Here is a 22,834-nt window from a genome sequence, read left to right as displayed (position 1 = left end):
GATTACTGCTTTGCACACTCTTGTCATTCTCTTGATGAGCTTCAAGAGGTAGTCCCCTGAAATGTTTTTCACTTCACGGTTGTGCCCTGTCAGGTTTAATAAGTGTGATGTCTTGCCTCATAAATGGGGTTGGGAACATCAGTTGTGTTGTGCAGAAGCCAGGTGGATACACAGATGATAGACCTACTGGAATAGTCTGTTAGAATTTGCATTATGGCAAGAAAAAGTACAGAAAAACAAGTGGCCATCATTACTTGAAGAAATGAAGGTCAGTCAGTCCGAAAATTGGGAAAACTTTGAAAGTGTCCCCAAGTGCAGTCACAAAAACCATCAAGCGTTACAAAGAAACTGGCTCACATGTGGACCGCCCCAGGAAAGGAAGACCAAGAGTCACCTCTGCTGCAGAGGATAAGTTCATCCGAGTCGCCGGCCTCAGAAATCGCTGGTTAACAGCAGCTCAGATTAGAGACCAGGTCAATGGCACACAGAGTTCAAGCAGCAGACACATCTCTACAACAACTGTTAAAAGGAGACTGTGTGAATCAGGCCTTCGTGGTAGAATATCTGCTAGGAAACCACTGCTAAAGAAAGGCAACAAGCAGAAGGGACTAGTTTGGGTTAAAGAACACAAGGAATGAACATTAGACCATTGGAAAATCTGTGCTTTGGTCTGATGAGTCCAAATTTGAGATTTATGGTTCCAACCACCGTGTCTTTGTGCGATGCAGAAAAGGTGAACAGATGGACTCTACATGCCTGGTTCCCACTGTAAAGCATGGAGGAGAAGGTGTGATGGTGTGGAGGTGGTTTGCTGGTGACACTATTGGGGATTTATTCAAAATTGAAGGCATACTGAACCAGCATGGCTACCACAACATCTTGCAGCGGCATGCTATTCCATCCAGTTTGTGTTAGTTGTACCAACAGGACCATGACCCCAAACACACCTCCAGGCTGTGTAAGGGCTATTTGACCAAGAAAGAGAGTGATGGGGTGCTGCGCCAGATGACCTGGCCTCCACAGTTACCGGACCTGAACCCAATCGAGATGGTCTGGGGTGAGCTGGACCGCAGAGTGAATGCAAGAGGGCCAACAAGTGCTAAGCATCTCTGGGAAGTCCTTCAAGACTGTTGGAAGACCATTTCAGGGGACTACCTCTTGAAGCTCATCAAGAGAATGCCAAGAGTGTGCAAAGCAGTGATCAAAGCAAAAGTTGGGTACCTTGAAGAACCTAGAATATGACATATTTTCAGTTGTTTCACACTTTATTTGTTATGTATATGATACCACATCTGATAATTCATAGTTTTGATGCCTTCAGCGTGAATCTACAATTTTCATTGTCATGAAAATAAAGAAAACTCTTTGAATGAGAAGGTGTGTCCAAACTTTTGGTATGTAATGTATATACACAATCCAATATTCTGTTTAATCAATGTGAAATATATTCCTGGTAAATAGATTTACAAATATATGTCAAGCAATATAGCCTACAACAGAAACATATGGATTAATTAACTTTCTATTAGATGGAACATTTCAACTGCACACTAATACTTTTTTAAAAATAAAACTGAGCCAAAGATTCAGATCGGTTTAGTATCTTTACAAAAAGGCACAGCTGAATAAATTTCAAAGTTTTTGTTTTAAAATGAAATCCACACAATAAATTCGGAAACCTATTTAAGATGTTGAGAATATTCTACTCCATAACTGCCCCGGTCACACATGTATTTGTAAAACTAGCCAGTTTTCAGAGGTTAGCTTACATACACACAGTCATTCGCATTCAGACAAGTCAATTCACAGACATAGTTGGTAAAGAGGAAAATATGACAGAGATTAAGAAGAGGTAAGATCAGAAAGAATAGCTTCAGCAAACGTAACTGTTGTGACTTAAAGTGAATGGGAAATAGGCCTGCACAATATTTCACAAATTATCTGTATCGCGATATCAAGCTATGCAATACGCATATCGCAAGGGATGGCAAAAATTGCATTAAATGGTTACCTTAAATGTGCTAAAAGAATCTTATGGCAGCTTGAAGGATTTAACGAATCAAATGAATCCATTTATGCATTTGAACAATTGGATGGAGCCCTTTTATTTTAGATGCTTGCTTCCTATGTAGACCAGGGTCATTTGGAGTATAATTTAAGTTATGTTGACTCTTGTTTAAATTAAACAGTTGCAGTGAAATGGAATTGATGTTTTTTGTTGTTTTGCTATTTGACCATGTATTGCAAGTTATATTTTCATCGCAATATTGATCACTATCGCAAATTGTGAGTTTTCCTCATATCGTGCAGCTCTAGTCTCTAGCAACAGTCCTTGATAAAAATGTGGTAGTGAAACAACATCACAAGCCACTACATATTCCAGATAACGAGAGGTGTGGAGGGTACCCCCCCCCCCCCCATCTACTTTCCAAAAGAACTTTTATCAGTAAAATCAACCCCTCAAAGATCCTGCCTATGGGAGGCAGTGTCACAGAGATCCGTACAAGCCAAAACAAACTCCCAGCCACATCTTATCACTGTGGTAAACATACAAGCTGTGTCAATAGTACAAACACACTATTAGTTACAAGTTAAAAATGCAACACTACAGATCAAAGTCACTGTCAAGGTAGTACTTTAACTAAGTCACTTTCACCAACAATAACATCTGCCTCCCATTATTCAGCCTCCCAAATAAGACATCCTACGGCTACGTCTGGTATAGAGACCAAACAACACCGGTTCAAGCACAATACCAGCTCAGTTCTACAGCTCCAGCTTTTTCAGTATTTCAGCCATCTCTGAGATAACATCTGTATGCCAAAAGTCTTATTCTGTGTTTCAGCCAACGATGATATTGAGTGATGCTGAGCCGTGCACTCCAATGCTGAAAAAAGTCTGAAGCCATGCCTAACTGTGCATGTAGTACTAAATATAATCCAATGGCAGCTCCACAGCTTGTGCACCAGTTCCCCACATGCTGTTCCTGCTTACCCGAATAACTAGTCTTTGACTGTTGTTACTTCTCAGCAATGTTCTGGTTGCATGGTTATCAGCTGGGTCCAAAATCAAATTCTACAAAGTCCCTCTTTTCTTCACGTGGGTGTGCTCTGATTTACAGAGGTTTACATTTAAATGCAAGCACTGACTTCTTGTTTTAGCATGATCTTTTTAAAGTTGTAAAACCGATGTTATGTATTTCCGAGCGCTAGCAGCTCCACGCTAATGTAGCTGACCGGCAACTACTGATGATATCATTGAGTGAGAGTGAGGTCCGTATTAGAAGAGACTATTTTTCCATTACTCTCCGTTTGGAGGGCTAAATGTAGGTATAGGGAGAAGGCGAAGAGGTAGGAGAAAAATTTGTTTTCGGCTTAGTCATCCAAACCGATGGACTGAATGTCCAGACTTTCTTTGTTTTTTACCATATACATGGCCTTAGTGTTCAGACTCAATCAGTGAAGCTTGGAGTTCAAACTGCACATATTTTACAGCCTAACACAAACTTGCCCTCCAGGTCCAATGGTTGACTTCACACAGCTTAACAGCTGACCTGTTACAAGCTTTGTCTCAGTTGCTACATGCGGCAGCTCCACTGACAATAGATACAAACTATAAATACAAACTGGACAAAACTGCACCCCCCCTTGCGTTCCAAGTAGAAAGTATCTCCTGGCTCCTGGGACCCAAAATCCCATAGACTTCTATTGGGACATAAACAGTTGTCACTCAGTCGTTCTATTGGTCAGAATAACCACTCTTTCTCTGAAATCTTTTTCTTATAATCTTCTTGCTAATCCTACATTTTTTTGATGTTTTTTTTTTTATCTATCGCAACTTATTTAAGTTATAAACTGACCAATCAGATGCCTCAGTAAAAGCATGTGTTGCCTGCTGGCCCTCACCTCAAACGTTTGAGTGAAGAATTTTCCTGAGCCAATTTCAGTGGAAGGGGTTTGGACTTCGAATAAGCTTACTCTTGATTGGCGACAGAAGCTGGCCAAGAAACGCTGACTCAGACCAACTCAGACCAATCACTGTTAACTGGCTCAAAATGGCGGCATCCGTATTGCAGAAAAATGGTGACTGCATTAGCTTTGTTTTGCTGAACGTCACACCCGGCTGTGTCCATCTCTATATATGTTCTATAAAGCTCCTGACCAATCAGCACTTCCTCTATGATCTCCATCAGGCCAAGAATCAGCAGAAAGTTTTACCAAAAAAAGTTTAGAACCCCTAAAATTGGTAATCCTGTATTTGTTGGTATCAAGAATCTTGACCCTTACACCTTGTTGTCCTTGGTCCCAGCCATTTGGTACCAAGGCTCTTGATTAAGGACGAGGACAAAGTCCAGGTTTTGCAGAGCTCCGTCAGTGGTACTGTTTTAAAGGGGAAGATAGGCTCTCAAAAAGTATAATTGAACCCGGAAAAAGAGCAGCAAAACAGCCTTTGGTTTGCATGATGGACGATTTTCTTTTATAAATATAAAATCTAATTGCTAGGATTAACAACAATACCTTAACAAGAAATAATTATTTGTCAGTGAACTGGTATTGCCAAGTGGCGAGTGAAGAAAACCTCCCTATTTTGCCCTGAATTACAAAGACTGACTTCCCAGAGATTGGAAAAATTCAATCTACATTTTTGAACCTCCACATGGACACAAAGATGACTCCCTGACTGAGAACAGAGAACCACTGAATTTTGCATCGCAGGTAAACACTGGACTTTACCACTACATCACCTGCTAATACTTCCTGAAAGTTCTTATAGTATATTTCCAGGGATCTGATAGTAGTCAAAAATGTACTTCTCAGAAGAGCATACCAATATCAGACGTTTATTGCAGTTTAGTTGCCTGACCTTTAAGTGAGCTTGGATGTTTCTAAATTCAAATATCTTTTTTCCATTTGTCTTATGGAGGTTTTGTCTGTCACAAAATCATCAAACTGCAATTAAACCCAGTGACTTGTAGGCAAGAAAGGCAGGTGAGGCACAGCCTTGTTTGCAAGTACGATTAGTTTTTTCTGTGTAGATCTTCAACGTTTCTTTGGTCAAAAAAAAAAAAAAAATTCCTGTTCAAATACACGAGATAGCATAATGGGAGGCACCGGCAGCTCGTACTTCCCCTGACTTGAGCTGTGGCTGACGTGTGTGCTTTACTAATTTTAACATTCTCCAATTTTATTAATTTTCACTTTTTAAAAATGATTTTTAAGAGACTTCATGAACTGGCACGTAAACCTTTAAGGACTTTTACTTTTACAGTGGTATGAGAAACTTTGGGCACCCCTGATAATTTTCAAGATTTTTCTTCATAAATTATTGGTTATTCGGATCATCAATTTCAGTTAAATATATCATACATCAGATGAACACAGTGATATTTGAGAAGTAAAATGAAGTTTATTGGATTGAAAGAAACTGTGCAATTATTACTTAAACGAAAATAGGCAGGCGCATAAATTTGGGCACCCCTGTTGTTTTATTGATTTGACTACCTTTAGCAATAATTATTGGAACATAAAATTTGTTTTACAAGCTCATTGACCCTTGACCTACATACACATGTCAAGCCAATCATGAGAAGAGGCATCTAAGGTGGCCAAGAGCAAATTTTTCTCTTCTTTGCATCTTCTCTGAAGAATGTCAACATGGGAACCTCAGAACAGCTGTCAGATGACCGGAAAACAAAGATTGTTCAACATCATAGTTTAGGAGAAGGATACAAAAAGCTTGCTAAAAGATTTCAGCTGTCAATTTCCACTGTGAGGAATTTGGGTGAGAAAATGAAAGACCACGGGCACAGTTCAAGCAAAGGCCTGGAGTGGCCGGCCCAGAAAAATCTCAGATAGGCCATGGCGAAGGATGGTGAGAACAATCCAACTCAACCCACAGAGCAGCTCCAAAGACCTACAACGTGATCTGGCTGCAGATGGTGTCACCGTGCATCGTTCAACCATTCAGCGCACTTTGCACAAGGAGATGCTGTATGGAAGAGTAATGCGGAAGAAGCCTGTTCTGCACGCATGCCACAAACAGAGTGGCTTGAGGTATGCTAAAGCACATTTGGATAAGCCAGCTTCATTTTGAAATAAGGTGCTGTGGACTGACTGATGAAACTAAAATGCAGTTATTTGGACATAACAAGGGGCGGTATGCTTGGCGAACAAAGAACACAGCATTCCAAGACAAACATTTCCTACCCACAGAAAATTTTGATGGCGGTTCCATCATGCTTTGGGGCTGTGTGGCCAGTGCAGGTACTGGAAATCTGTCAAAGTTGAAGGTCGCATGGATTCTAGTCAGTATCAGCAGATTCTTACAAACAATGTTCACGAATCAGTGACAAAGTTGAAGTTGTGCCGGGTCTGGACACTTCAACAAGACAATGACCCTAAACACTGCTCTAATTCTACAAAGGCATTTATGCAGAGGAACAAGTACAATGTTCTGGAATGGGCATCTTAATCCCTAGACCTGAATATTATTGAAAATCTGTGGTGTGATTTAAAGCGGGCTATCCATGCTCGGAAGCCATCAAATCTGACTGAACTGGAGATATTTTGCAAAGAGGAATGGTCCCAAATACCTTCAACCAGAATCCAGGCCCTAATTGGAAGCTACAGGAAGCGATTGGAGGCTGTCATTTATGCAAAAGGAGGATCTACTAAATGTTGATGTCATGTTTCTGTTGGGGTGCCCAAATTTACGCACCTGCCTATTTTTGTTTAAGTAATTATTGCACGGTTTCTTTAAGTCCAATAAACTTCATTTCACTTCGCAAATATCACTGCGTTCATCTGCTATATGATATATTTAACTGAAATTGATGATCCAAACAAACAATGATTTATGATGAAAAATCTTGAAAATTATCAGGGGTGCTGACACTTTCTCATACCACTGTAGCTGGAGAGTTGGAGTAAATCCACCAGAGCAGTCACAAGTGTGCAAGGTACCATTCCACAAAACCGTGTTTGCTCAATCTGCTCTTTCTATCAAAGGAACAGGACTCTGGAATTCACTTCCTGTGGATCTGAACTCTGAGACCAGTTTTAGCCTTCTTTTGAAAACAAACTAAGTCCTAGTGTTCCCAGCAGTAGCACTGCACATGTTTGATGAGGTTAAAATAATCTGTGTTTTATCCCTCTGATGTGTCTCTATGTTTAAAACTCTTTTATATCATTCTCTTAAATGAACTACAGTGTTCCACCGCTTATTCGCATTTCAATATATGCAGCTTCACGTATTCGCAGATTTTCTTTTCTCACGCGATTCCTCTGATTCATCATAAAAACTTAGACAAGTCAAGACGCTTGTATGAGACTTTTGCATTCGAAGGAGATGCTGCGGGAATTTCTGAGGAAAGGAGGGAAAATGAAGAACACGCCGGCTCTTCGGCTTCCTTGCCGGCTCCTGAAGAATATTTCACAGCAAGCAAAAGCTGGTTCTGCCGGTTCCTAAATCACTACTAAACAAAGTTTGTGCCCCTACGTGGAGAAATGGCATTAGCTGACTCGGAAGCTGCTGAAGATGATAATCGCAGAGAATAATTATCATCCGGATGAATGAATGATGGACAAAACTGGCCTCTTCTGGAAGAAGATGCCCGCGCGCACTTAATTGTTGAAGGAGGAAGCACGGTCTCCTGGTTTTTAGGCACAGAGAGACAGAGTGACACTCTTAATGTGAGTTATAAAATACAATCTATTGCTCTGAATTAAAAAAATCTTTATATGTTGAGCAATATTCCAATGTTCTTATACAGTGCCTTGCAAAAGTATTCGGACCCCTTGAACTTTTCAACCTTTTGCCACATTTCAAGCTGAAAACAAAGATATAAAACTGTAATTCTTTTGTTAAGAATCAACAACAACTGAAACACAATCATGTATTGGATATTTCAAACCTTTTTAACAAATAAAAAAACAAAAAAACTGGGCATACAAAATTATTCAGCCCCCTTAAGTTAAAACTCTGGTGCGCCACCTTTGGCTGTGATTACAGCTGTAAGTTGCTTGGGGTATGTCTCTATCAGTTTTGCACATCGAGAGACTGAAATGTTTGCCCATTCTTCCTTGCTAAACAGCTCGAGCTCAGTGAGGTTGGACGGAGAGCTTTTGTGAACAGCACTTTTCAGTTCTTTCCACAGATTTTCCATTGGATTCAGGTCTGGACTTTGACTTGGCCATTCTACCACCTGGATATGTTTATTTGTGAACCATTCCATTGTAGATTTTTCTTTATGTTTTGGATCATTGACTTGTTGGAAAACAAATCTCCGTCTTTTGCAGACTCCATCAGGTTTTCTTCTGGAATGGTCCTGTATTTGGCTCCACCCATCTCCCCATCAATTCTAACCATCCTCTCTGTCGCTGCTGAAGAAAAACAGGCCCAAACCATGATGCTGCCAATACCATAATTGACCGTGGGGATGGTGTTCAGGGTGATGAGCTGTGTTGCTTTTACACCAAACATAATTTTTTGCATTGTTGCCAAAAATTTTGATTTTGGTTTCATCTGACCAGAGCACCTTCACAAAAAATTCCAGTTTTATATCTTTATGTTTGCAGTCTGAAATGTGGCAAAAGGTTGAAAAGTTCAGGGGGGCCGAGTACTTTCGCAAGGCACTGTATATAACATAACATTTATACAAAGCTTTAAAAATGTTTCAGAAGGGTTTTTGATGAGTAAGGATCGGTGACAGACATTCTTCGGCCGTGGGGTGGGGTTCATCGTATTCGTGGATTCTACCTATTCGCAGATGTCTCTAGTCCCTAACTCCTGCAAATACGGGGGAATACTGTATTTATCCTTCGTTGCATTTTCTCATCATTCTTTTACCTGCGTTAAAAGCCCATCTAGGGACAAGTGCTGCAAATAAGCTCTACTATAACCATTAAAGTATGGGCATTGGGACTACTCCTTTGCTGTACGTCTATGTTTTTTTACATCTGTCCCTATTCAAATTCATTTGTTCATTCGAGTTGGTCACATTGGTAATACAAGCCATCATAACACTAATAGATGTAGGCGTTTCCTTCAGGGAAATTCTAAAGAATGTCAAAGTAGTGATCATTGAATTTTCCTTTACCATCAAAAGGCAAACAGATACTCTAAAAATGTGACTTGAATCCACAACTGCATCAGGGAACAGTTATACAACTTGCATAACTGAAAGCACACAGAGCACCAGCTTCAGGCACAGCTTGAACGACCAATGCTAGATATAAAACTGGACAAAGGGCTGAATATTAACATCCACTAACTAATTAAGAACTCGTATTTTTCTCGTCTCTCGACAGTGATTGTGGGTTCATCTGCTCTCTGTTGTTTTATGGTTGCAGTAAGTAACATGTCTTATAACCAATGTTCCAGTGATTTTTGGATTTTCTGCTCACAATTCGTGCAGTTAGTAACTTGTTTCTTGCCTCATAAGAGATATTATGTTGACTCCATGTCTACTTTCTGTTCTCTTATTGCTGTATTTGAAACATATCTCTTGTTTATATTCAGGTGTTCTTGTGATTATCTATTTCCTGTCATCTCACAGTCATTGGTCACAGTAAATGCAAAAGGTTTCTTTCTATGTTCCATGAAAAGGACTTTTCTTCCTCACAGCTGGCCTTTGCTTGTTCAGTACAGGGACGACTCAGAAAGCCCCAAGACTTAGTCAATTGGCTCCTTATCTGGGTTAGCATTATGAAACATTTAAGATCATCTGGCCCAATTTAATTAGAAATCTAGGCGGAAACTAATTATAATGATCCATTTTTTATGTAATGAATAGGATTATAACAATTGTATATATTTTAGATAAGCTTGATGTTTATTGATTCTTGTGCAACACCCCGAGATTACTTAAGATGTGAACTGGCACTTTATAAATAAACTAAAATGAACATGTGACAACTTTTTGTCTGTTTGATTTATTTATCATCTGTAGTACATTTGTTTGTCTGTGCCAACAAGCAGCTAATCAGAGTATGCAAGATATTAAGAGACGTAGTAGTAAAACAAATTTCCAGCATTCACATTAGACAAGTAAGAAAAAATTAAATCCCAAAAATGATGTTACGGTTTTAACACAATGTAAGACAAGAAGGAAAATAGCTGACTGTCTGTCTGGAGAACGGGTTGTTGAAGGGAAGTTAGCAAAGCCTGAGAAATGACAAAGGTTTGCATAAACATGGCCCGGCTGGCACAGAGAAAGAAAGAGAGGAAATAAAACAGGATCTGAACAGGAAATGACAGTCATCCCTGCCCAATCAAAACCCAATCTGGAACATGTGAGAGTCCATACGGATGCAAGCAAGGGCATCTGAGGTGATTCACCTTCCAAACGATGAATTATTTCAAATAAAACTAACATGTGTAAACTCTACTTTAATCATTTGTAGACGAATGCACTAAGAGTGGCTAAGGTCTCTTTAGTGGAGCAAATGGTTACTGTACAACATGTACCTCTCCTTCACACAAACAGTTTATTGAATGCCTTCCTCTCTTTGTCTACATGTTCTTGTGGTCACATGCCGCGATCCAGAGCTATGCAGGGAGTTGCCTTCTTATCAGATTGTCTGTGTCTGTGAATTTGGAGATATGAGGCAAGAGAAACTGTGTTATGAATTGATTCTTATAAAAAGGACAACAGTTAAAAAATCTCAAAGACGTAGGAAGCTGGGGCACATATTTAGCTTTAAGTCAATGCATAGACGGCAGGGACTTCTGTCCTCATTTACCGGTAAGTGAGATCAGAAAGTGGTGAGTCAGTATTTACAATCTGTGCAAAAGTTACTTTAGCTAACGTGAAATAAGTGAGTGAGGTGAGTTTGAGGCTACTTCAACAACTGACGATGCCACTAAGAGAGCAAGTTAAAGAAAGCAGACAAAAACATAGTATTATATGTACCTGCTCCAGTACAGACAACCATTCATTTGAATGACTCCTGGAAACACAGATTTCCTTTCAGTTACTTTTACATTAGGTACACTGGGCATATTTTACATGTATTACCATTAATTTAATGCCAGAATATTTCAGCAAAAGCCAAATTCATCAACGTTCTTCCTGCGTGATCGGTGCTCACATCAAAAGCAAAAGTGGTCATTTGTTTCCAAACCATTCAAAGAAAGCACCACTATGAAAGAAGAAAGAAAAGACAAAAATTCCCAGCACCAACACACAGACAAAACTTCCTTACAGTCACAAGATGACTGTGATCAACTTGACTCAGTCCACAGTAAGGTCAGAAAGACGGGCAACTGGATTAAACTCAGTAAATTTAAAACAAACTCCCTTCTAAAATTGTAGTTTACTTTGAAGAGACAAGACTGGTAAAATTCTAGGGTGATGTTGAAGGTGGTATTTTGTACTGACTAATTTTCATTTACAGCCAACTTTTAAGAAAATACTAAAGTACAAGTAGTGAATGTAGTCATGCATGTGTGCTTGAAAACCTGTAGGACTGACTGACTTGCGGTAAACCGCGATGTATAAAAAGTGATCATCATTCTTCTCTGTGTTTGGAAGTGCATAAAACAGAGACCACATTATTTTTTCTGCTCATTTATTTTGTTATTTCTCAACTTTAATTTAACATCTGCCCTAATAACAGTGTTATGAGGGAGATGCTACACAGAGGACAACCCCCAGCTTTTAAAGAATTGATAGATGCCTTTCTAGTCTCTCTTTTTTTTTTTAGGGCCGTAATGATTATCCAACTAAATCCATGAGTTGATTCCCGTTCGTAGTATCAACCTATGCCATTATCAAACACTTTAAAAGTAAAATAAATTAATTGAAAATTCAACATTTGTATTAAGCCTTTCTTCTGGCTCTAGCAAAATTAAGCCAATTAAGTCACTATTTTTCCGCAATACAGGTGCTGCCATGTTGGAGCCAGACAACATAAGTAAATTGTGACTGGTCTAAGCCAGTCTGAGTCAACATTTCTATGGCAACTACTGTCGCCAATCAGGTGTGAGCTTTTTCGAAAGGCCACAACCCTGCCACAAGCTGGTTCGGGACCGGGTTCTGGAGAATCTGTCAAATATTTCAAATGTTTGAGGTGTGGGCCAACATGCTTTAATTGAGGCATCTGGTTGGGATGGTTGTTTAGAACATAAATGACTTGCAGTACTGCAAAAATATGGGGGGAAAAAATTTGGATTAGCAAAAACACAATATACTTCCAATTTGGAACGCTAGGGGGAGGGTTTGCTCAATCCAGTTCTCCAATACAGTCAATGCATGGCATATAAACTACATCAAAAGCCAGTTACGCAATACCTGTTGTCAGTCGTGTGCCGAGGGAGTGTGTAGGGGCCAGGGTGAGGATGCATGGCAGTTAAAGGAGAAGGAAGAATGAGAGGAGGGGAATCTGCAGTTGGGATGCAGGGCGGCGTGGCTGGACTCGGGGGTGGCAGAGGGAGAGGGGGCTCCGGTAACTTTGCCAGGTGCCACGAGTGAGGCCTGATGAGGGGAACGCTCCGCCTGAGTGGATGAAACAGAAAAAGCATCTATGTGACACACAGCAAATAATCCTGAAATATACTGGATCAAATGTAAACAAAGCACCAAAATGAAGAAAGGTCATGTTTGGCAATAATTTATTTGTAAAAATATTTCAAAACATTAAAATACACTAAAGTTCATTATATTGCAAAGCTTGTGTTTTGCTGTTCTAAACCAGTGTTTTTCAACCGGTGTTAGTGTGCCGCGGGAAATGGTCAGGTGTGCCGTTGGAAATTGACCTCATTAACTGATCTAAAACATTTCCCATCTCCAGGATATCAGCTCTGTGTTCATCCAAACAGGCCCTGATAAAACACTGAGTAGTTAGGAATATGAAAGATAATAGCACACTTTTTCTTTGTTTATTTGATTCTATTAAAGACATTTTGATAAGAATGACGGTACCCCGATTTAGCCGCAGCTTCAGATCTGTTTGCGGAAAAGTCCCGCCCCTTTAACTGTCTCCACTAACCATTCGTTCACACTGCAGGCTGAAACGACCCAATTCCGAATTTTTTGCCCCTAAGCGGCCCAATTCCGATCTTTTCATGACAGTCTGAATGACACAGATCCGATCTTTTCAATTGCGACCCAGGCCCCGTGGGTTTGCCGGCCTGATTCCGAATTGTAGCCGTTCTTTTCAATTGCGACCGCCGTCTGACCGGCCAGGCGACTTGATTCCGAACTGTACGTCATCGACACGCAACAAACGTCATCATTTTGCGTTAAAGTAGGCAGGAACGAGAACGTAAACATCAACCATGGTGGACGATGCTGCCGAGAGCAGTCAGTGGAAGGGAAGCGAGATCCCCGATTGGATTAATATTTGGGCTGATCGCTCTTTTCAGGCCAAACTCCAGGGCTCTTATTGCAACTGGGCGGCAGAACGGGTTAATAAAGAGTCCATAGCATTTATTTTGGGGGAAACCTTCTTTTATTACCGTCCTCCGTAACACACACCATGAATGCGCCCCCCCCCCCCCCATTCTCTATCGCGGCACGCGCTTGCACACACGCGGGCGAGCGGCTCCAACACATACACATTTCCATTCCACTACAGTGGGTACAGACGATCCAGACTCCATTGCCTTCTTAAAATGAGAAGATTGTAATTGTGCTGCTCCTTCGTGAAAATAAATTTAATATTACAAAAAGAGCTCCGCTTTTGACAACACTGTTGTTGACATCTGCTCCGCAAACAAGTGACGTCGTTCACCGTTGAGTATTCTTCTGGCTTCTGCGTATGCGGGTCTCGTTTGGGTCGTGTCACGGTCACACTGGAGATCACAAAAGTTCGGATTTACTTGGAAATGTGAACGGTCTAGCAAACAATTGAGCATTAAGCCCTGCAGTGTGAACGTAGGGAGGCTTAATCACACATCATCAGTCTGACCAATCAGAGGTGGTTAAAGTCTTTCCTTCCTTGTTCAGATTCTGCTCACAAAAAAGTCTCTCAGTTCCAACAAAAAAAACCACTAAAGCTAGTCTTTAGCGGTGTAGCTTTCCACATAATCTGGTATCAGACCGTGGGACAAGTGAACAAAACAATGAAGCTCAGAAAAGCGACTGTCTGCGTTCGGCGGCTGTTTGCACTACATCTCCCATGATGCATTGGGTTAAAGTGACAGCGTCTCAGCGCACAATAATTCTTCCTTGTTAAACGTCTTGAAACCACAACGAACACACATCAAGCAGTTTTTAAGTCTTCTAACTTGACTTTTATTACATCTTTTAGAAAAAACAGCTGCAACTTCCAGCTTTTTCTGCCACAACTATCACAAAAATGTATGTGAGATTGCGGAGGGGCTGTAAATCATTACTGACTATGAGTTTCTCCTTCTTTTTTTTTGGATGCTGGTGTGCCGCAGATTTTTGTCAAGGTTAAAGTGTGCCGTGGCTCAAAAAAGGTTGAAAAACGCTGCACTAAACATTGCCACAAGTGTAAAGAACAAGCATTTGTGGGATGAGCAGCATGTCATAATGTGGGTTGTACCAACAGAAAATGTGTCAAACTGCTTATTCTACCATTGACTCCTGTTTGGTGTTATGTGGATTGGATGGTTATAGTTTGAAAAGATGAGACGTCTGGGCAAATTAACTGTGTGTTTATTTAACAGACAAATCATTCACAGCCACAAACAACCTTTGCCCTTAGTGCTAAATATCTTAAGTGCTTGTGAGGTATTGTCTACATCAGCTGCTGGGAAAAAGCTAAAGAAACAATTACTCAGAAAGTTTGTAGTGCGTGAAGAAGAACCTCTGGACGTCCCCTTCACTATCTCTCCTATGTCTTATTTACCTAATTTGGGTCTGTTTTATATTACGGACTTTCATTGTTAATGCTTTAAATGGATTTTACTGATTAATGAAGAGGATTGCAAACAGCTCAAATAAAAAAATAGAATCAAACAAACAAAAGTGAGCTGACATTTGTTCACAGCTTCAATTGTCATTCTGTCTGCTGTTTGTCTCCTAAAAATTGTCTGCAAACAGCTTAAGTTTAAAAATTCCAAGCTATATAAATCACAACACAAGGAATCGTCTTCACATGAACGATAACTGGCTGGAACAACAGTTACCAAGCACTGAAAGCCAGAAATAGTTTTATTATATATTTATTATAGTTTTACAATTTAACGGACCGGATCACTAACGGAACTGAATTTTAAGACCTCGTTGGGTTAATGTTAGTTTAATGGAACCAAAACAACCTTCTTGTTTTGCTTAGAGCTTTAATTGGTTTTGGCGGCGGTGAACACATTTTTCCAGAAAAATGAGGGTGACACATCATAGTGGAGGGAGGAGCACACTAGTTGATAACATCTTGTGCAGATGTTGTAATCTGAAGGAGATCCGAGAGAACAAAGACATGGCTGGGGAGAGAGCATTCAGGCAGCAGGAGGATGAGGAGAACCAAGCCATGGAAGTTAAAAAGGAAAAGTGATTCAAAGCTTTTCGGGAGGAGTTAACAGAGGGAGATCAGGAGGTTCTTCCAGATGATTGGACAGTTACAGCTAAAGTGATCAGGGAGACAGGGAGGAAGGTACTTGGTGTGTCATTTGGAATGGAATGGAAAATGTTAACACAGAAAAGAAGAATAGATAGTATATCTAGCAAGAAGTAGCAAAGATCATTAAAGATGATGAAGAATTTCTGACTGGACTGTTCATCAAAATCTTTGTGAGTAAAAGGATGCTGGTAGACCAACACTTGTTTAGAGTTATCTGATGTAAGTAAGTAATAAAATCCATTGAATAATTGTAGTTTGGATGAGCTTAAAATTTTTTTCTAAAAGCAAAACTACAGTCAGCACATAATTTTGGTACTAAAAAAATGTACTCAAATAACAGCTCCATCTTTACAGTACAGGATCAGCTCGTAATATACGTGTTGCCGGAAAAAAAAACATTTCCTGATTGTTTGCTTTTCCAAGTTAGTAAAATCCAATGTCACAGGTAGGAATGTTAAAAATTAAACATTAACACAGAACAAATACCACTATCTACTGCCTGCTTGATGTTCCTCTGCAATTAATTAAGACATTCAATGAGGGGATTTCTTTTTATTTATAACATCTCAAGTTGAGCTGCTTTTGAAAATCTTGAACTGGAGCACTTCTTCTAATATAATATAGGCCAGGGGTCGGGAACCTTTTTTGCCGAGAGAGCCATAAACGCCACATATTTTTAATTGTAATTTCGAAAGAGCCATACATTAATGTAGTGTCCCTTTCCCACACTGAGGCACGGAGACTTAACCTCTTTTAGGGTTCTTTATTCTGGTTACTATAGACCGCCACAAACGCCGTACAACTCCTGAAACTCTCCCGCCGAGACGAGACGAGAGCGCTTCTCCCAACTTTATATTCCCTCACTGCCGCTCCAGCCCTCCCATTTCCCTTATTCGGCCCATAGCTGAACCCCATTGGTCCAAATTACCTAACAACAGGCTGAGCGACAGAACTGAGAGCCAATCAGATCGCTGCATGATGCATTCAATGGACTCCAGAACTTTTAACGCTGCCCAACAGCCAAGTTAAACTCAGTCCGCGACAATATGTTTAAAACTAAATATACAAGTGAATGTGTGCATTTGATGTAATTTCAACACTTTTAAAGTACAATAAGTCTGTGGATTCTTTTTAATAACATCGTTATGCTGTTTCTAATAAATGATGAGTATTTCTCGTGGTAGTTTTGCTGATGGTCTAGTCTGGTTGATACGTGGTGAGTTTCTGCTTCATCATGCAGGCGTTGAGACTTCAAACGTGATCGTAGGTCTGAATGTTCTGTAGATGTGAGAAAAACTGCTCACATGCAGATACGGAGCCAAACACACACTCACACGCTGCAGTGAGTGACGGGCAGCGGGTTTTACGTTTTTACAATCCCTACGCGATTCACCTGCTGCCTGTCCCCACAACACCTCAGCCCCACCCTCTGCTTTCTTCCTCACACATCCCGTCCCCGCAACTGCGCGCTCTTTCTCAGAGATGGAAGCGCGCAGTTTTAGGCACGGCAATTCACAGGGTTCCGGGTGGTGACAGTGCTGGCGCAGATTTTTTTCTCCAAGCACCGATACTACTGCGCGCGTCTGGCATCGCATCGCGCCCGAGAAGGACTGGTCTAATGAAAAAAAAAGTATAATTAAAGATTTGTCTGCGAGCCACATGTGACCATCAAAAGAGCCATATATGGCTCGCGAGCCATAGGTTCCCGACCCCTGATATAGGCAGTTAAGGTCACCTAACAAATGGGTAACAAGACAAATGCATACAATTATAGAATACTGCTGCGATTAAAGAATCAGCTAGAATATCCCACCTTTAATAGACAGAACCAGCAGCAGTTGGTTAATACTGAAAAGGTCACTGTAGATAATCAGTCACACAGTCTAAAGGCAGACTAAATTAAGGCGTAATGAAGAAGATACGATGAAAAACATCCAAAACAGGGCGAGAAGGGTACTTACCAGTGAAGTAAAGACTCAGGAGACTGAGTCTTAATCCCAAAAGCTTAATAACTTTTTAATTTGCCCAGTTTACAAGAATAAAAAACTGACGTTCAGCCGCCAGTCCTTCAAAACTCCAGGATCTGAAGAATCCAACGCTAAAATAGTCCAAGTTCGGCTTTCAGCATCAGTAATAACCTTACCAGTAATACTTGGGGTTTATAAAGTTAAGTGCCTTCAGTGACACTTCAAAAACAACATATTATGTATAACCTTCGTAGATTCATTTTCCAATCAGTTGAGTTCTGGTCAGCACTCAAGGCCGTCTACACTTGAGCAGCCTGACATGAAGTCCGTGTGAAAAAGTGAAAAAAAAAACATTTCCCCTAGCTCCTGTTTCTGGCTTTCCTCTCCCTTTGCATTTCTTGCGAGTAAGGGAGAGCATGTCCTCTTCACATCGTCTCTCCTTCTCGTCTGACGTCTCCCTCACTGTGATTTGATTTTTTCCTCCGGTTTTCTTACCCCTTCTTCAGCAGGATGTGTGAGTCAGTGGGAGAGGAAGTATTGTGGGAAGCTGATAAAGAGGTGGATGGCTTCTAAAATAATACCCCCTGTTATTGTTTGACATAAGGGATAAATGAATAGGTACTTTCCTCATCTGAGTGTGTGTGCTCATGCTTGTATTTTCAAGTTAAACAAAAAAGATCAAGAGAGTGTTGAAAGCGGGGCAGACGGGGGTATTTTATCTGTGGCAACAAGACGAGGAAAAATGCCAGAGAGGATGAAATGCCTTCAGGACACAACTAAGAATGGTTTTCGTGTTTTTTCTTAGTAGAATCAGCTCCATTAAATCTTTTTAGCTTTTACCGGGATGCATGGTTTCAACAAGTACCCCATAACAAATAAATGCCGTTATTTTGTTCCAATCAAACTGAATGATGTCAAACATACTGGATGGAGGGAAATATGTATTATGTTGGAGCCAAGTCAGCACCTGGAATTCTTGTTGACATGTTGACAAGTTAAAACAAAGAAGTGTTTCAGTAGAACAATACCAGCTTTGGTTTAAAAATGACATCAAGATGAGTATTTATCCGAGTACATGTTGTTTACATTTATATTCAAATCTCAATCTTTAATCTTCCTTGAAAGAAATATTTTTTGTCATCTTATCATACCATACAGCGTGCCATACATGTTACACAAGACAGAGATTTGGGGATTACCAAATGCTATAAATACAGAAAATAACCAGTGGCATGAAAATGAAAGGGAGGGTCTGACACTCTAAAGGGGATGACACGCATGATGTTGTAATTTTAGCTCTAGCTGCCATTGCTCTCTTCCTTGCCGTTAAAATTGTAGCCACTGTATCAATCACCGTTTGTGTTGGTGTGGAGGAAACTGCAGTAACGTATAGAATAGAATTTAATAAAATGCAATACGCATTCGTTTTCCTTCTAAATTGTTTGTGTATCAAAATTTTTTTACTGGTGATCTTTAATTCTTTTCGCGATTTTTTTTCCAATATTTTTAAGAACTACAAACTAACTGACCTCATCTGTTCATGAAAACTATAAGATGACTTGCAAATCCCACAATGTGTTCGTGTCACAGACATTATCCGTTTTATCCATGTGCTCATTACGATATCACCAGTCTGTTTTGTTCCTTCTGACTTTATCCACAAACATTACAGAGTAAAACATTGGATTGACCAGTATGGACTGTTTATTTTTGTCTGTGGTAATGCAGAAAACAAGTCACAGTTGGAGTTTGCCTTAATGTGAAGCTGCAAAGACGGACAGGGACCGTCAATAAAGTACACGAAAACACCCCAGACAAACAAAAGCAGTTTCTCACCATAAATGATACATAATAACATATTAGCTTTGGCAAACAAATAAGGCAATTTTTATAAATATTAGTTATTTTCCTGAGCTTTTTCCCAGAAGTAAGACGACTTGACCCCTGAGGTTCCGCCTTTTGCTCCTTGTGGGAACCGCCCATTCCATGACGTCAACCTAGTGTTGGCTTCGGCAGCCTGTCTGCGTTTCGCCCACAAAAACAAACAACATCCGAACTTTTGCAAAGATGGATGTGCATGTTGTGCGTGTAAAATGAAAGCGTTTTAGGCAATCGCCGCAAGCTCCGCGGAGAAAGTGGGTGTTTGTGTTCGCCTGGGGGCGGTGCTGGCAGTGCAGACTCTCCCTGGAAGGAGCTGTTCTCACTGGTCTACATCAGCGGGTTTGGGAGGGGCTGGTGCTTGGAGCGCAGGTTTTTAGAGAAATGCGTATACAGACCACAATATGGTTTGGGGATTTTTTTGCATGAGGAATGAAAATTATAATACACTACAAAGCTATAAAATCGGATTTTGCATGGTATAGGCCTTTTAAAATATGCTCCACAGTGAAAGAAATATATAATTCCGCTTTCCCTTAGAGTGAACCAGATTGTTCAAGTAATGCATTTTGTAGACGCGTCCTTATCTCCAAAAAATTATAGTGTATTCAGAAAAAGTTATAGCAAAGTTGACAAAGTTGACCACACCCACAACGTGAGAGTCCAGCAAGTCACCCACAGCCTTAGCTGCTTTGTGCGCAACATTGTCATTAGGATCGACTCACAAACAAAATCAATAAAATGTTCATACTGCTCAATATTTAATCCGCTTCTCCCATGCTGCTTATGTCGAAGGACTTGGAGCAAAATCTGCATTTTGCACGTATCTGGTCAGGCTCTTTCAGTAGCCACTGTTGATATCACTCCTTGAAGAGCCACTTGTTGTTGAAGCTACATTTTCCAGCATTTTGTAGCATTTCACAATCCATGTTCGATGACAAACTGAAAGCAGCAAGGAAACTTATAAAAACTCCACCTGCTTTACGGCAATGTGAACTCCCATCATCGTTAGCGTGAGGTTGAACTTCTGCCAGAATTTAAATTTGAATCTCAAGTTAAACTATTTTATTTATTTATTTATTTATTTTTGGGGGGGGAGTTACATCCAAAATATGAACATTTCATTTTCAAAAACTTTACAGAAGATGTAATTTTTCATTAACTTTTGAAGAACTGAGAAATTGCATTTTTAATTTCCCAAACTTTTCCAGGTTTTTCGTGACCTTTTTTAGTTATCTGAAAAAAAAGTTGCATCATGTTACTTCAGTGGATCTGTTATGTTTAAAGTATGATAGAAAATAAGTGTTTAAATCTAAACCACCTGCTAATTACACATTTCTCCTATAAGCAACAGAGTGTTCAAAGTTGACAAATATAGTTATCTGGTTTCTATTGCAATACATATCGTCATCGCCAGATATAAAAAATTCCATATCGCCCAGCCTTAATGACAAAACAAAAGAATGACAACAAATCTTTGGAATTGAACCTACGGTATATCATCAAAAATTAAGGCAGTTCCAAATAAAGCTTAAGGTCCAACCTGGCACTTGCAGAATTAACTTTATAAGTTTGGCTGATGCATCTTACTTTGTGTTTAGTTTTTAATATTTTGGAGTTATTCATTATGCTGTCCCAGTTCCTCTTTACCATCCGTTTGCTTAACAACATCCCCTTGTAACTGAAAGCACTAAGATACACAGCCCTTTCTTTGTTTTGTGTTAAAATTCTAACTAAGATTTGTTACAATAATATTATGAACAGTGGGTGTTATACAAAGGCCTAGAAAGGTGTGTGTGTTTGTGCACGTTGCATGCTCGAATATGTGTGTGTGACTATGTGCAAGTGTGTCAGGAAGAGGTCTTGAGGAATGTCAGGAATGTCTTAAATGTTCATTGTTCAGTTTAGAAAGGAGTACCGGGAGGCAAAGTATTCAGTCTCATGCCTCCTGGCACAACAACTTTTTATTCCCCTAAGACTGATCAAAATTCAAACAAGGATTGTTTGTGAACATTTTGGGGACTATATTTTTCTGGGGTAAAATGTTTTTGGCTTCCATTGTTTGGTCAGTGTTCCCTGAAACCTCAGCCACTGTCCTGCTCCTCCAGCGCCTTGCAATGGCGACATTACCTGCCACACAGAGGTGCTTGGAGGGTGGGCCAGCAATCATATGCTGATGCCTTAGGCAATGTTTTAGGCTGCAGTAAGATAAGCAGCCAGGTAGCATAAACATCAAAGTGGGAATTACGATGGTAGCAACATGCACCAGTATGGGGTTGATTCATATGGGTGCTGCTTGTTTTTGGAGGGTTGTAAGAAGGGTTGTAGGAAGAAGAAGCTGCATCTTAAGGGGAACGCAGCTTTGTCCTTCAGTGCCCTGGAAGTTTATGCAGCCACCTTAACCCATAAGAACCCGTATGCAAGTGCCTGTAGGAAGCCAGTAGGATGTCAACACAAACTACACTTACAATTTTCTGAATTTTCTGGATCCCTCCTTCATGTGGGCACCCCTGAGGTTTCTTCGTTTTTTCTGGAATCCAGGTTTTTTTTAGGAGTTTTTCCTTACCGCGAAGGGGGGTCTAAGGGCAGGGATGTCCAGTATTTTCCTATTGAATTCTATGTACCTATGATCCTTTTGATTTTATGTTTAACTTTTTCAATTACCGATACGAAGCCCATACGACTGTTGTTGTGAATTTGGGCTATACAAATAAAATTGAATTGAATTGAATTTCCTCATTTGTAACAGTCAGGCTGCATCCAAAGGGCACGCAAGGGGCGCACAATTACAGTGGGGCAAGAAAGTACTTAGTCAGCCACCAAATGTGCAACTTCTCCCACCTGAAAATGTCAGAGATGCCTATAATCTTCATCATATTGTATACCTCAACTATGAGAGATAACATGAAAAAAACATCCAGAAAAATCCCATTGTATGACTTTTAAAGAATTTGTTTGTAAATGATGGTGGAAAATCAGTATTTGGTCAGTAACAGAGGTTCAACTCAATACTTTGTTTTATACCCTTTGTTGGCAATGACAGAAGTCAAATGTTTTCTGTAAGTATTCTCAAGGTTTTCAAAAACTTGCTCATATTTTGGCCCATTCTTCCATGCTTATCTCCTCTACAGCAGTGACATTTTGGAGCAATACTTCAACACTTCAACTCCCTCCAAAGATTTTCTATAGGGTTGAGATCTGGACCTTAAAATGCTTCTAAGAAGCCACTACTTCGTTACCCGGGCAGTGTGTTTGGGATCGTTGTCATGCTGAAAGATCCAGCCACATTTGATCTTCAATACCCTAGCTGATGGAAGAAGGTTTTCACTCAAAATCTGACAATACATGGCCACATTTAGGGCCGCAGGATATGAGGAAAACTTGCGATATACGATATTAGTGATTAATATTGCGATAACGATATAATTTGCAGTATATAAACAAATAATAAAATAACCAAAA

At 40.1% G+C, this 22,834-nt stretch overlaps 1 protein-coding gene across 3 annotated transcripts in view; it reads right to left on the bottom strand.

The window, feature by feature from the left end:
* shroom4 (shroom family member 4) overlaps positions 1-22,834 on the bottom strand; it is a 62,867-nt gene that overhangs the window by 15,524 nt on the left and 24,509 nt on the right. For 2 of the 3 annotated variants that reach the window (XM_011487645.4, XM_078935950.1), the window contains exon 3: positions 12,293-12,496. In XM_011487645.4, coding sequence (XP_011485947.1) covers positions 12,293-12,496 — 204 coding nt within the window. Of the gene's footprint in view, positions 1-12,292; positions 12,497-17,488; positions 17,965-22,834 lie in introns of those variants that run through there. The other variant, XM_011487646.4, reaches the window with a different exon arrangement.

The sequence above is a fragment of the Oryzias latipes genome, chromosome 18, assembly GCF_053564925.1.
Source record: "Oryzias latipes strain Hd-rR chromosome 18, Olatipes_Hd-rR_3.1".
NCBI classification, from domain to species: domain Eukaryota; kingdom Metazoa; phylum Chordata; class Actinopteri; order Beloniformes; family Adrianichthyidae; genus Oryzias; species Oryzias latipes.
The sequence above is the reverse complement of the archived record's forward strand: the minus strand, read 5'-3'. Positions and strand labels throughout refer to the sequence as shown.